Source organism: Balaenoptera physalus (assembly GCF_965194825.1).
Source record: "Balaenoptera physalus genome assembly, chromosome: 16".
Classification (NCBI taxonomy): domain Eukaryota; kingdom Metazoa; phylum Chordata; class Mammalia; order Artiodactyla; family Balaenopteridae; genus Balaenoptera; species Balaenoptera physalus.
Window position 1 is genome coordinate 21,279,184 of NC_138898.1, and position 17,518 is coordinate 21,296,701.

The window sequence follows — 17,518 nt, forward strand, 5'->3', positions numbered from 1 at the left end:
CACCTTCGCCAGGCCAGAGAGGAGCTCCAGAGCTGCCAGTGATATGCTCATGTCTTGCCGCCACTGGGAATTGAGTCTTTGGGTGACGAGATGAATGCTGCGAATCAGGAGCCCGGCAGCTGAATCTGTATTAAGAGCTAGGATATAACCCCAATGCCACATCCCACAGGGAGGGAAAACAACTAAGCATTAGTAACGAGAAGCACAGCATTCCACTAGGCACAGACCACAGCAGCCACAGTGAGCACGACGGGCACCCACACAGCGCTATGCTCCCCGCCCCACTGGCCTGAGCGTCAAGCCTGACTGAACAACAGTGCACAGGGCATACACACTGGACCAGAGCAGCTTCTAGCTCCCAGCTCAGGTACTTTCATACAGACATCCACTGGGATTTGAAAGTTTCAATATCATTCTTATAACAATGTAAATCTTAAAACTTCTAAATTAAATCACAGAGTTACATTTAAAAAACAAAAAAGCAAAACAATGAAAAGGCTATCAATTATTTCCTTGGAATTTTATAGAGGAAAGAATTCAAATTTTAGAATCTCCTCAGATGCTGGGAATTACCCTAGAGCATCTATTGAAATTATTTTCAGGGTTTAAACCACCAAAAGTTACATGCAATCCCTTTTCAAACAAATTTTAACACTGAATTCTCTAAGACAACTTTAATACTTCTAAAAAAGTTAAATAACCAAGTTATTGTGTTTTTATTTAGCCTCCAATTCTATATTTAAAAGTAATTACTACTTAGTTAATAATAAATTAGGACAAATTAAATTGAATTTATAAAGGAAGCTTTAGGGACATTATACCTGTCGATCCTATCAGAAAGAGGGCAGTGACAACAAAAAAAGGAATGATCATTAAAGAGAGACATTCATGCAACACTAACACAAATCTGGATTTCTTAGGAAAAATACTTTATGACATTACAAGCAGAACTCACTAACACCAGTTCAAAATACTGAAACAAACAATAACCACTTCAAACATTTATATTAGAATACATATAATAATGCGAAAATTTCTTTAGTTTAGAAGTGTCTTAGAAACATGAAAAATAAAACAAATTTTCACCTACACTTAAATCCACAAGCATAATGAGTAAGACAGCAATTTAAATAACTTCTTCATAAATGCAATATTTAAATGTGTTTAATAGCCACATAATGACCTTATGTATCTGACATGCTGAAGGATACTTAAAACAAACTTAAATCACTGAAATATGCCTGGACTCCTGGGCTCATGAACTCTCCAAATGATTAAAAAAATTAAGCTCATATCTAAGGAGCTAGATTTCATCCCAATCTAGCTGGATTAATACTCACAGATTCAATACACCATTAGTATTTATGTGTAAAAACATAAAGGCACCCATAAACTCACAGAACCCATAAAGTAACTGCCCAGGATAAAGGACATTATTGAATAGGATGCTCTAATGGCAAGTGTTTCCTTACTCTTTCTTACATTTTGTGACTGAAGAATCTAACCAGATACAGTAGGGTATACAGCCTTCAAACACAAAGACAGACTCTCCTCTGGGTTGCCATCTAATGCATAAACCATCACCCACCCTTACCACACTGCAAAAACTGATATACTGGCTGACTCTGCCATTAGACTCTGAGGCAGAGCGTAAATCCTATTTGACTCTGTACTACTAGTGCCTGGTACAGACTTCAGAAATGTTTCCTAATCACACATTATAATCACTTATAAAATCTAAGAAACCACCCCAAATCTAACTACTAAAAGCTACAGAGCTAAATGTTTTCTTGTTCTTAATGTTTTGGACTAATAGCCTCTCTGTTACACTTAGATACATAAAAGTCCTGAACTTAAAATCTGGTTTAAAATTTCTTTGCCTGTTTTGTATATCTGAGCATTAAAAGTTATTCTATAAACTTTAGATTTCAAAAAAAACCAAACATGGATTACCATAATCTCTTAGGAGAGCCTGAGCAGGTCTTTCACTGTCAGGAGTTGTGGGCTCCGTGCTTCCACCACTTGCTGAACTAATACCACTATTCGTGCGACTATGACTCTTCAAGTTATTTTCTCCACCACCCTAGTCAAATAAAAATGAATCAAATATTTGACAGCTAGACCCATAGTTTACAAGTATAGACAGAAGCCAATCACTAAAGCCATGTTGATAAAATGGAATGTGCCAGCTAAACAGCACAAACTGATACATAGATAAAAATTGACAAAGGATTAAAACTGCTGTGGTGTTTTCACATAAACAACACCTATTGGAGGTATCAAGGGTCTGATGATTAGAGGGTGCCCATTCTGGGGTTTTCTTTGCTGCTGTTTAAAAAGGCCAGACCTTTTCCATCTTCACTAGACTTCACTAGCTAATGACTCTGGGTCCTTAAAGAAATACCCTAGTGCCTCCCAAGCAAAACATCAGAACAGGAATACAATCTTAAAAAAACAAAACACAAATAAACAAACAACTTTCAAATGTAATTATATGATAAAACACAAACAATAAAACATATGATTAACTCCTGTATGTATAGGGGCTAACAAAGGTATCTGTTAAAGACATTCCTCATTTTCTTCCCCTACAAACACAATTCCTTTTATCCAGATAAGGTGACTGTTATTAGCCACCTACTGGGACATGAACATAATTTCCTTAATAATAACTTGACCACCCATCCAACATCCACCCATCTCACTCCAGTATACTCTATTAATTCCCCACCCACCCACCTCCCCACCTCTACTCCAGGTAGAGGGATCACATATCTTGAAGACAGAAGCAGGGGGAACTGGGAGTCTCCGGAAAGTTTTTTTGATTTAGAAGCATTGGTGCTTTGGGGGGATCTTCAAACTTTGGTCTAGAGGGGCCAGAAAGAGCTGATGAGATAGAAAAGAATAAACTAGATGCTGTTTACAGCCAACACTAGATCTACAAGGGATACAAGGAATTATGCAGTAGGGGGCTTTTTCTAGATTATTCAAGCCAATTCACCAACACAGCAAAAGAAGTAAGAGCTTTAAGTAAACACTGTCCAGGAACAAAGACAGTGTTTAGCTGGAATTTCTCTCATGCAGAATCTCTCAGGGACCTGATGAGGCACTGAAAGGTAAGAAACCTCAAAATAGATATTTTAAAAAGGATCCTTTCTGAATCAATGAGCTGAATTTACAAACAAATGCCTTTAAAAAACACAAGGACAGACATTTTGGAATATAATTTACATAAAAACAGAAGTTGATATTCTCTGACAAATTACATGTTGTATGCTTCTTACCATCTCCATCTGGCAACCAATGGCTTCTAAAAGTGCTGAATCTTGAACAATATTTAACATTGCCCCTGAAACAACAAAAAAATACATTTAAATACATGACAAGAATACTAAAATGGCTAAAACATCTCCATTAATACAGAGATAAGAATATTACTTTAGCTGAGTATTCCTGAAAGTTCCATAAAATTACTAATAAATCCATTGGTTGGTCAGAAAAGATATTCTTTAGAAATGACCTAATCTCCTGATCTCACCCCCAAATTTTAAAATGACGTTTTCCTAAAATAAATCTGAAGGTCAAAAAAAAAAAAAAAAAACTCTGAAGGTCAAGCTTTGCTTTATATAAAAAAATGACCGTTTTCAGAGGAGGAACCAACATGGCGGAGTAGAAGGACGTGCTCTCACTCCCTCTTGCGAGAACACCAGAATCACAACTAGCTGCTGGACAATCATCGACAGGAAGACACTGGAACTCACCAAAAAAGATACCCCACATCCAAAGACAAAGGAGAAGCCACAATGAGACGGTAGGAGGGGCGCAATCAGAGTAAAATCAAATCACATAACTGGTGGGTGGGTGACTCACAGACTGGCGAACACTTATACCACAGAAGTCCACCCACTGGAGTGAAGGTTCTGAGTCCCACGTCAGGCTTCCCAACCTGGGGGTCTGACAACGGGAGGAGGAATTCATAGAGAACAGACTTTGAAGCCTAGTGGGAATTGATTGCAGGACTTCGACAGGATTGGGGGAAACAGAGACCCCACTCTTGGAGGGCGCACACAAAATAGTGTGCGCATCGGGACCCAGGGGAAGGAGCAGTGATCCCGGGGGAGACTGAACTAGACCTACCTGCTAGTGTTGGAAGGTCTTCTGCAGAGGCGGGAGCAGGGGGTGGGGGGGGTGGCCGTTTCACCGTGGGGACAAGGACACTGGCAGCAGAAGTTCTGGAAAGTACTCCTTGGCGTGAGCCCTCCCAGAGTCTGTCATTAGCCCTACCAAAGAGCCCAGGTAGGCTCCAGTGCTGGGTTGCCTCAGGCAAAACAACCAACAGGGAGGGAACCCAGTCAAGTGGATTAAAGTTTTACTGAGCTCTGGCCGCCACAGAAACAGTCAGCTCTACCCACCACCAGAGCCTCCCATCAAGCCTCTTAGATAGCCTCAACCAACAGAGGGCAGACAGCAGAAGCAAGAAAAACTACAATCCTGCAGCCTGTGGAACAAAAACCACATTCACAGAAAGACAGACAAGATGAAAAGGCAGAGGGCTATATACCAGATGAAGGAACAAGAAAAAACCCCAGAAAAACAACTAAATGAAGCGGAAATAGGCAACCTTCCAGAAAAAGAATTCAGAATAATGATAGTGAAGATGATCCAGGACCTTGGAATAAGAATGGAGGCAAAGATCGAGAAGATGCAAGAAATGATTAAAAAAGACCTAGAAGAATTAAAGAACAAACAGAGATGACCAATACAATAACTGAAATGAAAACTACACTAGGGGCTTCCCTGGTGGCGCAGTGGTTGAGAGTCTGCCTGCCAATGCAGGGGACACGGGTTCGAGCCCTGGTCTGGGAGGATCCCACATGCCACGGAGTAACTGGGCCCATGAGCCACAATTGCTGAGACTGCGCGTCTGGAGCCTGTGCTCCGCAACAGGAGGGGCCACGATGGTGAGAGGCCCGCGCACCGCGATGAAGAGTGGTCCCCACTTGCCGCAACTGGAGAAAGCCCTTGCACAGAAACGAAGACTCAACACAGTCATAAATAAATAAATAAAAGAACGTGAATTTCTTTTAAAAAAAAAAAAAAAGAAGAAGAAGAGGGAATGGGGTAAGACAATGATTTGAAAAAAAAAAAAAACAAAAAAACTACACTAGAAGGAATCGATAGCAGAATAACTGAGGCAGAAGAACGGATAAGTGACCTGGAAGACAGAATGGTGGAATTCACTGCGGTGGAACAGACTAAAGAAAAAAGAATGAAAAGAAATGAAGACAGCCTAAGAGACCTCTGGGACAACATTAAATGCGAAAACATTCGCATTATAGGGATCCCAGAAGGAGAAGAGAGAGAGAAAGGACCAGAGAAAATATTTGAAGAGATTATAGTCAAAAACTTTTCTAACATGGGAAAGGAAATAGTCACCCAAGTCCTGGAAGCAGAGAGAGTCCCATACAGGATAAACCTAAGGAGAAACACACCGAGACACACAGTAATCAAATTGGCAAAAATTAAAGACAAAGAAAAATTATTGAAAGCAGCAAGGGAAAAACGACAAATAACATACAACGGAACTCCCATAAGGTTAACAGCTGATTCCTCAGCAGAAACTCTACAAGCCAGAGGGGAGTAGCATGATATACTTAAAGTGATGAAAGGAAAGAACGTACAACCAAGATTACTCTAACCAGCAAGGATCTCATTCAGATTCCATGGAGAAATCAAAAGCTTTACAGACAAGCAAAAGCTAAGAGAATTCAGCACCACCAAACCAGCTCTACAACAAATGCTAAAGGAACTTCTCTAAGTGGGAAACACAAGAGAAGAAAAGGACCTACAAAAACAAACCCAAAACAATTAAGAAAATGGTCATAGGAACATACATATCGATAATTACTTTAAATGTGAATGGATTAAATGCTCCAACCAAAAGACACAGGCTGGCTGAATGGATACAAAAACAGGACCCATATATATGCTGTCTACAAGAGACCCACTTCAGACCTAGGGACACATACAGACTGAAAGTGAGGGGATGGAAAAAGATATTCCATGCAAAGGGAAATCAAAAGAAAGCTGGAGTAGCTATACTCATATCAGATAAAATAGACTTTAAAATAAAGAATGTTACAAGAGACAAGGAAGGACACTACATAATGATCAAAGGATCAATCCAAGAAGAAGATATAACAATTATAAATATATATGCACCCAACATAGGAGCACCTCAATACATAAGGCAACTGCTAACAGCTATAAAAGACGAAAAGCTTTAAATGACACAATAGACCAGATAGATTTAATTGATATTTATAGGATATTCCACCCAAAAACAGCAGATTACACGTTCTTCTCAAGTGCGCACGGAACATTCTCCAGGATAGATCACATCTTGGGTCACAAATCAAGCCTCAGTAAATTTAAGAAAATCGAAATCATATCAAGCATCTTTTCTGACCACAACGCTATGAGATTAGAAATCAATTACAGGGAAAAAAATGTAAAAAACACAAACACATGGAGGCTAAACAATACGTTACTAAATAACCAAGAGATCACTGAAGAAATCAAAGAGGAAATCAAAAAATACTTAGAGACAAATGACAATGAAAATACGATGATCCAAAACCTATGGGATGCAGCAAAAGCAGTTCTAAGAGGGAAGTTTATAGCTATACAAGCCTACCTAAAGAAACAAGAAAAATCTCAAGTAAACAATCTAACCTTACACCTAAAGGAACTAGAGAAAGAAGAACAAACAAAACCCAAAGTTAGCAGAAGGAAAGAAATCATAAAGATCAGAGCAGAAATAAATGAAATAGAAACAAAGAAAACAATAGCAAAGATCAATAAAACTAAAAGCTGGTTCTTTGAGAAGATAAACAAAATTGATAAGCCATTAGCCAGACTCATCAAGAAAAAGAGGGAGAGGACTCAAATCAATAAAATCAGAAATGAAAAAGGAGAAGTTACAACAGACACTGCAGAAATACAAAGCATCCTAAGAGACTACTACAAGCAACTCTATGCCAATAAAATGGACAACCTGGAAGAAATGGACAAATTCTTAGAAAGGTATAACCTTCCAAGACTGAACCAGGAAGAAACAGAAAATATGAACAGACCAATCACAAGTAATGAAATTGAAACTGTGATTAAAAATCTTCCAACAAACAAAAGTCCAGGACCAGATGGCTTCACAGGTGAATTCTATCAAACATTTAGAGAAGAGCTAACACCCATCCTTCTCAAACTCTTCCAAAAAATTGCAGAGGAAGGAACACTCCCAAACTCATTCTATGAGGCCACCATCACCCTGATACCAAAACCAGACACAGACACTACAAAGAAAGAAAATTACAGACTAATATCACTGATGAATATAGATGCAAAACTCCTCAACAAAATACTAGCAAACAGAATCCAACAACACATTAAAAGGATCATACACCACGATCAAGTGGGATTTATCCCAGGGATGCAAGGATTCTTCAATATACGCAAATCAATCAATGTGATACACCATATTAACAAATTGAAGAAGAAAAACCATATGATCATCTCAATAGATGCAGAAAAAGCTTTTGACAAAATTCAACACCCATTTATGATAAAAACTCTCCAGAGAGTGGGCATAGAGGGAACCTACCTCAACATAATAAAGGCCATATATGACAAACCAACAGCAAACATCATTCTCAATGGTGAAAAACTGAAAGCATTTCCTCTAAGATCAGGAACGAGACAAGGATGTCCACTCTCACCACTATTATTCAACATAGTTTTGGAAGTCCTAGCCACAGCAATCAGAGAAGAAAAAGAAATAAAAGGAATACAAATTGGAAAAGAAGAAGTAAAACTGTCACTGTTTGCAGATGACACAGAGAATCCTAAAGATGCTACCAGAAAACTACTAGAGCTAATTAATGAATTTGGTAAAGTTGCAGGATACAAAATTAATGCACAGAAATCTCTTGCATTCCTATACACTAATGATGAAAAATCTGAAAGAGAAATTATGGAAACACTCCCATTTACCATTGCAACAAAAAGAATAAAATACCTAGGAATAAACCTACCTAGGGAGACAAAAGACCTGTATGCAGAAAACTATAAGACACTGATGAAAGAAATTAAAGATGATACCAACAGATGGAGAGATATACCATGATCTTGGATTGGAAGAATCAATATTGCGAAAATGACTATACTACCCCAAGCAATCTACAGATTCAATGCAATCCCTTTCAAATTACCAATGGCATTTTTTACGGAACTAGAACAAATCATCTTAAAATTTGTATGGAGACACAAAAGACCCCGAATAGCCAAAGCAGTTTTGAGGGAAAAAAACGGAGCTGGAAGAATCAGACTCCCTGACTTCAGACTCTACTACAAAGCTACAGTAATCAAGACAATATGGTACTGGCACAAAAACAGAAACATAGATCAATGGAACAAGATAGAAAGCCCAGAGATAAACCCACGCACCTATGGTCATCTAATCTATGACAAAGGAGGCAAAGATATACAATGGAGAAAAGACAGTGTCTTCAATAAGTGGTGCTGGGAAAACTGGACAGCTACATGTAAAAGAATGAAATTAGAATACTCCCTAACACCATACACAAAAATAAACTCAAAATGGATTAGAGACCTAAATGTAAGACCGGACACTATAAAACTCTTAGAGGAAAACATAGGAAGAACACTCCATGACATAAATCACAGCAAGATCTTTTTTGATCCACCTCCTAGAGTAATAGAAATAAAAACAAAAATAAACAAATAGGACCTAAAGAAACTTCAAAGCTTTTGCACAGCAAAGGAAACCATAAACAAGACGAAAAGACAACCCTCAGAATGTGAGAAGATATTTGCAAACGCATCAATGGACAAAGGATTAATCTCTAAAATATATAAACAGCTCATTCAGCTCAATATTAAAGAAACAAACAACCCAATCCAAAAATGGGCAGAAGACCTAAACAGACATTTCTACAAAGAAGACATACAGATGGCCATGAAGCACATGAACAGATGCTCAACATCACTAATTATTAGAGAAATGCAAATCAAAACTACAATAAGGTATCACCTCACACCAGTTAGAATGGGCATCATCAGAAAATCTACAAACAACAAATGCTGGAGAGGGTGTGGAGAAAAGGGAACCCTCTTGCACTGTTGGTGGGAATGTAAATTGATACAGCCACTATGGAGAACAATATGGAGGTTCCTTAAAAAACTAAAAGTAGAATTACCATATGACCCAGCAATCCCACTACTGGGCATATACCCAGAGAAAACCGTAATTCAAAAAGACACATGCACCCCAATGTTCAATGCAGCACTATTTACAATAGCCAGGTCATGGAAGCAACCTGAATGCCCACTGACAGATGAATGGATAAAGAAGTTGTGGTACATATATACAATGGAATATTACTCAGCCATAAAAAGGAACGAAACTGAGTCATTTGTTGAGACGTGGATGGATCTAGAGACTGTCATACAGAGTAAAGTAAGTCAGAAAGAGAAAAACAAATATCGTATATTAACACATGTATGTGGAACCTAGAAAAATGGTACAGATGAACCGGGTTGCAGGGCAGAAGTTGAGACACAGATGTAGAGAACCAACGTATGGACACCAAGGGGGAAAACTGCGGTGGGGTGGGGATGGTGGTGTGCTGAATTGGGCGATTGGGATTGACATGTATACAGTGATGTGTACAAAATTGATGACTGATTAAAAGAAAAAAGAAGAAAAAAAAAATAGTTAAAATGGTAAAAAAAAAAAAAAAAAAAGACCGTTTTCAGGTATTTTTTAATTGGTGTGAAAGACCAGATGTAAACATCTCAATTTCGAGGGTAATATAAACTAAGAAAAATATTATGTAATACTTTCAAAACCAGATTCTGATCTTTCCTTTCTCTTTTTTAAATAGATTTATTTATTTTTTAAATTTATTTTTGGCTGCACTGGGTCTTTGTTGCTGTGCGCGGGCCTTCTCTAGTTGCGGCGAGTGGGGGACACTCTTCCTTGCGGTGCGCGGGCTTCTCATTGCGGTGGCTTCTCTTGTGGCAGAGCACGGGCTCTAGGCATGCAGCCTTCAGTAGCTGTAGCACGCGGGCTCAGTAGTTGTGGTGCGCAGGCTCAGTAGTTATGGCACACGGGCTTAGTTGCTCTGTGGCATGTGGGATCTTCCCGGATCAGGGCTTGAACCCATGTCCCCTGAGTTGGCAGGCAGATTCTTAACCACTGTGCCACCAGGGAAGCCCTGATCTTTTCAATATAAAATAACAAAATAGAAATCACAGCTATATCTTTCTGACCAACTGCTTTTTACGAATGGTTTAGGGCTCGCCCATGGCTGCATATTCTGAAGGCAAGCTGTATGTATTTATTACCAAGGAACTCATAGCCCTAGAAAGACTAGGACAGAAACAAGATAGTGAGCCTAGCACACTGCTTCTCATCCCAGTGGGGGAGTGCTCTTGTGCACTATGGATAAAGAGAGGACAGACACAGCTTTGCCAATCTGTGGCAAGACCGACAATTGATTCTTCCTTGGAACACACATAGGGAGCTTCTTCAGAAAAAGGATAAAGTGGAACTAAATACTCTATCAACTGTAGAAATTATCTGATTTCAAGTGATGTTATTTGAATAACCTAAAAAAGTATAATTTGGAGGCTCTCTCACATTGAGATTTAACCTCTGTTTCTTCAACTCCTTTCCAAAATGAAAGGATTTACTCTTCCCTGTTTATTCCCCTCTCTTGCTGCATAACATACTATACTTCCTGAGTACCCACTCCAACCACTACTGCCACCACCAATTCTCTGGCCTTGTCATCTCCTCTCCTGGAATGAAATCCTAACCTCACTGGCACCTATTCAAATCTTGCCCTACAAAATGCAATTTAACTTCCACTTCCCTCTATGAAGTTTCCTTGCTCTTTTGGTTTCTTCTTTCTCAACCCTGAAGACACTCAACACGACACGCAATCAGCACTGCCTTCTGCTGTTATCTGAGTACTCTGTGAAGGTGTTCCAATCTCTGCAATGAGACTTGCTCAAGGATAAAAGCCATGCCATTCTCTTCTTTCTCCTTGGAGTACCTGCACATAGGACCATGCCCTTGGCTTTGATAAAAAACCAGAAGTACAGTAAGAGACAGCTGCAGTAACCAAGCTGAGAGGTGATAAGGGTTTAAAATATGTAAGTGGCAATAATAATAAGGAGCCACTTAAGACAGAGAGTCAGTATGATTAGAAAACCAACAGGAAATACGAAGGAAAAAGGGAGGAGGCACAGCAACAGCTACTCCTCAATCTCCTCTTGGCTGTTCAAACATGGCTTCCAGAATTACACCCAACTCCAAACATTTTCACATGTACGTAATAGGCAGGAGGAAGAGGCAGAGGCAGAAGTAATGAGGGCAGAAAGGAAAGAGAAGAGAGGGAAGGGGAGAAGAAGGGGAGGAAAGGGGAGAGAAGGAGAGAGGAAGGGCAAGAGGGAACGAGAAAAATAAAGAACACAAATAAAACTAAGCCAACATGACCTACCAAGGCAACTAGGATGCTTTCCTTCCCTCATCTCACCCCTTCAAAATTTTTCACATATAAAAGCAAACAAATTCTGCCTCTGATTCAGAATAAGTAGGGCTATATTATGCTTAGGTTCCCATCCCTGACCCCTGCCTCCTCAACATGCCTGAGGTCAACATACCTGGGTTTTCACTTACAAAAAAACGTGTGAACACAAACCTAGTATCATTTGAGTGTTGTTGGGGTCTGTCTCCGTTTGCAAGGCACCTATTAGTATATTCACAAGTCTCAACTTCAGTGACAAAAAAGTTATTGGTTTATCATAAGAAGAGCTGTCATCATTACTAAATTTTCCTTCCAGGACCACCTACGGAAGAAACAAATAACATTTAACATCGTCTGCTGTGGTACGCTATGCCCATGTAGGAACTGCTACAGTGGACACACAGATCAGTCTAACAAGTAAGGCTTTCAGTCTGACTAATATTAGCCACTGTGCTAAGTGTGTCACTAACTCACACAACATATGAGATCAGACATCACTAGCTCATCACCGCTTGAAATGGTAGGCCAAGGGTGTGCTGGCTCACTGACAGAAGAAATACCTCAACAAATCAACTTTGTTGATTCACTTGAAATAATTTGAAAAATTTTTTAAAAGCTCCTGTTCCATTTTAAAAAATTCAATTTGACTTGAATTAACACACAAAAGAGAATACAGAATATAAAAAACTTTAATAAAACTTTACCTCGGATTTGACTGTGCCAAAGTGATGTGGGAGGGGCAACAAAGAAAGCAGGATATTAATGGAAGATCTTCTTAATTCTGTTGGATTTACATAGCTTTTGAATTTTGAGAGTTCTCTGCCAAAAAAAAAAAATAATAAAGACAGCTATTAGTATTTCTGAAATAAACTATGTTTTTAGCTATTGCCAAATATACATTATGCCAATTTTTCACAATACACGTACTGGGTTTGGTTTTATAAAGAATGCAGTAATTACTTTCCACTGAGTTTATATTCTGCAATTTGTGTGTGTGTGAGAGAGAATCTCTATGTTAAACTGTTATGGAATTAAACTAGAATCTGATTGATTGATTGATTTTAAATGTAAGGCCTATTCCACAAAAGACCTCTGGGCTGGGGCTGTTCTTACCCCTCTAGACCAGACCAAGAAGGATTCAACACGCCCGTGGACAAAGAGAACTGAAAGAGTTCAGGGATGAGATAGGCCTGGATGTTCTGCACTCAATTAATATGGCCTGAGTCCCCTTGGGCCATGAAGACAACTGGACAGGATAAATTGGGAAACTGGGGAGGAAGCACCAAAACAGACCAGGCCAAAACCGACAACTGACATACTAGTACAGAATGAAAGCTTACCTGTCAGGCAAAATGGTTTCAAGAGCTGAAATAAAGTAAGGAACCACAACATCAATCCCTTTCAAGTCACAGCAGAACAAAGGAGGGGAGTTTAGAATAACGCTGGCCAAGACAGGATGGCACACATAATCATTTATCTGCAAACCTTGAATTAAAAGCATGTAAAATCTAGGAAAGCAAGAAAAAAATTTTAAACAAACTGCTGATCAATTATTTTCATAATTATTAATATTTTCTACACAGTCATCTTAAAGTCTATTTCCAATCTTCACTACTTCTATCCTTTAAAAGGTATTACTGGAGTTAGAACAATTCAGAATCAAATACACTAAGAACCAAGTTATATTTCCTAATCAAAAGAAAAAAAAGATTCATGTCTATTACACTTTCTTGACGTTTTAAGCCTTGCAACTCAGTTACAGGTGCCTGCAAATGAAGTAAGTATGATAAAAACAAAAGGCTGCAGTAATTATCAATAAACTGGAGGAATTACTGAATTGATTTCCATGTCAGTAAAATTTTGTAGCGTTTCACAATTCCTGAAAAAAAGTGTGTTGTGTCCCTTTCCCCCTCCCCCATTATTTTTGGGGGCACAATGAAAGAAAGAAACCTCATTCGACCCTGTATTCCCCACGACATGAAGGTCACTCTGAATAAGAAGCCTTTTAGGAATGTACTTGAACATACCTTACTTTCAACATCCTCCCCTAACCCCCAATGAACTAAGCATTCAATCTTCCATCATTCAAGAGCAACTACACTAGTATACTCTTCTGCTACTGTAAGGTACCTTTCCCCACAAACCTCCTCAGAAACAACTTCCTCACCGCCTGGTCACTGCTCAACCCATTTCAATCTATCTTCTCTTTCTAGAACTCAACTAAAACCATGTTATAGCAAATAACCAATGGCCTCTCAATTGCTAAATCCAAAAGACATGTCTAAGTCTTAACTTTGCCTTTTTAAAGCATTCAACCCTTTGATTACTCCCTTCTGCTCTTAATTCTTCTCTGGCTTCTATGGCTAGTTCCTTTAACAGATCTTCTTACTCCACGTGCCTCCTAACACTGGTGTTCCTCAGGCTGCCAACCTCAGTTCTCTAAGCTATCTCTTCTACTAGCCTGGTTTTAAACACTACTTAAGCCACCAAACATAATCAGATCAGTCTCTAGCTCCAGATCTACTAGCCAAAAGCATACTGGAGACCTGAGGGCAGGACATGTCTACTGATTACTCTAGTACTCCCTGTGCACAGCGACTGGCACAAAGTAGGAACTTAATAAATATTTGTTGATAAATAGCCCGCAGGCACCTCAAATTCAACAGGTTCAACACTAACCCCATCCTTGGCCCCCTCACAAATCCCTTCTTCGGTCACACTACCACCTACCCAATCTTATGGGCCAGATGGAAGGCTCGTGTTCACAGCCTTCTCCCTTACTGCTATTGATACCGTTTGGAGTATCGCCCCAACCCATCATCTCCCTCCTAAGAAATGTACCCCCACCACATGGGGTGCCAGTATCCAATGTGACCCACATTCACAGCTGTAGCTGATTAGACCAGAGGTAGACACCTGATTAATCAGATCCTCTTTCTCAGGAATCTGAAATTAGGATTCAGAATGCTAATTGGCCCTGCTGGTCACCTAGACAAAGGTCACGGAAATTTGAACTTAGAAGCATACTACAATATAAAAACATGATCTGCAGGTAAGAGAAGAATGAAGCAGTTCTGGGAGGCCATGATGACAGAGAAACAAAAAGGAGGAAAGTTGTTTTGGTCCCTGAACACTTTCTAGCTCCTGGTTCCTGCCCTTCGTGAGACCGTGCTGCATGTCCTGACCTTAGAAAGTATTCAATAGCGTGAGTTTCTCATAACTCATTCCCCTTTTGCTTAAGTCACATTGAAAGAGTTTTCTGTTACTTAAAGTCAAGTGCCTATTAAGATACTGCTTACTTCCTTGCATGTACCATTCTGTTTCATATCTGTATTCTTCTACACTTTTTCCTTCTGAGTCAGTTTAATCCTCTCTCCTGAGAACCTAGTATGTACAGACACCTGAATGTTCTTATTAATATAAGTATCACTTCAGCAGCTGTGTGAATGATCAGTTGAGGAGGGCAAAAGACAGTCAAGAAAAATAGGAGGCCATTACAAGTTAATTTAGCAAAAAAGTGACAAGGCCTGAAGTGTCATGGCGGGGACACAGTGGAGAGATTTTCGAGGGTTAAGTAGCAGAAAGGCAAGAGTCGGCTGACCATCTAAAGATACAGAGGGAGAGAAGAGAAGCCTAAAGACTCCTAGTTTCTGGCATGAGCAACTGAATGGATGGCAGAGCCATTCAAAAAGACTGGTTGAAGTCATAAATTTGGATAGGATGACCCTACCCAACTTGCTAACATAGTCTAAATACTAGTCATCTTTTATAAGTCCAGCACAATCATCCAATCCTCTGTAACTCTCTCCTGAACCCCCAGGGCAAGTGTATGCTGCTGCTTCCTCTGAATGCCTATAGCACTTTTTCTGTGTCTCTCTCTTACCAGCTTCCTATTGCTATTGGATTGGTGTTACTTGTGTACATGGCTTTGCTCACTTGAGAAAATAAGCTCCTTAGAGGCAGGACTGACAGCTAACATTTCTGGACCATCTACAGTGTCTAGTACTGTGGTAAAAATGTATTAAAAATTTAGTGTGGCCCTTCAAATCTCTCTGTAATTAACAAACGTCACGTAAGATGGAATTAACAACACATCTAAAATAAAAAGGGTGTTAGGGGTCCTCACCAAATCTGGTAAGGCAGGTAAAAAGGAAGAATTCAAGCAAAAAATTTCAGTTACTTACATACATTTGCAGGTATTTCAAACCAACGTTTACTTAACAATTCAACCTACTACGCCATGCTATAATAGTTTCACTATCACAACTATATAAATGGAAAAATAAACAAAAAAAATTCTAAGACCTGGATAAATAAGCTGGCAGAATCTCTTCTCCAGTCTTCTTGCTACAAAAAATCCTACACAGTGTCCCACAAGCCTCAGCTCTTCCTGCTTCATAGTTATCAGGAAATTCACTTGCATCAAACATAGGATTGGAAACCATGGTGTCTGTGGACATTTGTGACCCTTTCCGTCGAAACTCCATGCTAGCTTGTGTTGTAATGGCTGGGGAGAAAAAAGGAGGGTTTTATTATATTTGTTGATATGTAAATAGGCTCATGGGACCCTGGACACAAAGATCAAATGTTGGTGTCATTAAATAGCTACTTGAATAGAATCCAATAATGCTTTTGTTTAGCAATTATGTCTTAATTTTTTTTTTTTTTTTTTAAAAGAGGGCTCTCTGAAATCTTCTTTGAAAAGGGGTAACAATTTACAGTGGTACTGTCAGTTTAACAGATTCTACAAGATGCATTTTTCAACTGAATTTCTGATTAGCAGAGTACATTTGTATATATCTGTATTCACATACATACAGATATATAACACAGAATTTGGCTTTTCTATTATTTATTCTGTTTTTTTCCTCTCCCTAAAAAATGATGCTTAAACATTAAGAAAAATAGGTACTGCAAATTTACACATTACCCCAGACAGACATCATAATTGAATGGGTAATCCCATGCCAGGTTGTATACTTTAGGGAGAGGGCAAGGTAAGGATAAGAAATGGGTAGGGAGGAAGAGAGAGCATTCCCACCACCCACCCAACTCCAAAACACACACCAAAGAATCGCCCAACCAAGCAAAATGAGAATGAATTTTAACAACCACAGACAGCAGCTAACTTGAGGTTGATAAATCAGAAAATTGGATTGGTAAGGAAGATTATCATGGTCATTCGTTGTCACTGAAACAGAAGCCCTTCGAAAGTTGCTTTTATTTTTAACTAAAGATTTCACAGTGTATTGAAAATCACTCTGAAATCTTTTATCACTCTACATGAAATGTTTAAATTATTTGTAATAACAGATTTAACAGAATGCAGAGTCAAGCATAAATCTTTATGCAACTTCCCATGAGCCATTTTTAGTCCTGAATAAGCTATCCAGCAATAATACATTTGAAAAACACTACATGCAGAATGCATACAAATCAAACACTAAATCTGTATAAAAATACGCTTAAAGCTTTAAATTAAAAAAAAAAAAAAAAGCCAAAACACAGTTAGTGCAAAATCCTGGAATTCATGACATGACCAGACTAGTGTACGAAAATAATGGGACTGATTCAGGCAGATTAATTTGCTTTTGCCAACAATCTTCCCCATTCAAAACACAGAAAAGTATTTTTCTTCCCAAGTGCAAAAACTACAAGAGACAATGACAATCAAAATTTTTAATGGAATTATGAAAAAAATAAAAACATGACTGCAATTAAGGAGAAGCTTCTGGTTCCTACTTACAAGATTTATAAGAAAGAAGAATTTGGATAAAAGATGCTGCAAGATAATAGAAATAAATGGAAACAAATCAAAGGACAGTAGTAATTATAAAATACTTTAAAGATGGTGAAATTTTACAATAAGTTAAGAAGCTTTTTAGCTTTTTAAAAGTTAGATTAAA

General features: G+C 38.7%; 1 protein-coding gene across 7 annotated transcripts in view; it reads right to left on the reverse strand.

Annotated features, from left to right (window-relative positions):
• Window positions 1-17,518, reverse strand: part of RALGAPB (Ral GTPase activating protein non-catalytic subunit beta) — a 105,605-nt gene that overhangs the window by 39,334 nt on the left and 48,753 nt on the right. For 4 of the 7 annotated variants that reach the window (XM_082430064.1, XM_082430066.1, XM_082430065.1 and 1 more), the window contains 8 exons: window positions 17,359-17,394; window positions 15,918-16,119; window positions 12,953-13,120; window positions 12,317-12,431; window positions 11,787-11,934; window positions 3,285-3,349; window positions 1,954-2,083; window positions 4-137 (listed from right to left, as the gene is read on the reverse strand). In XM_082430064.1, coding sequence (XP_082286190.1) covers window positions 4-137; window positions 1,954-2,083; window positions 3,285-3,349; window positions 11,787-11,934; window positions 12,317-12,431; window positions 12,953-13,120; window positions 15,918-16,119; window positions 17,359-17,394 — 998 coding nt within the window. The remainder of the gene's footprint in view (window positions 1-3; window positions 138-1,953; window positions 2,084-3,284; window positions 3,350-11,786; window positions 11,935-12,316; window positions 12,432-12,952; window positions 13,121-15,917; window positions 16,120-17,358; window positions 17,395-17,518) is intronic. The other 3 variants (XM_082430068.1, XM_082430070.1, XM_082430069.1) reach the window with 3 other exon arrangements.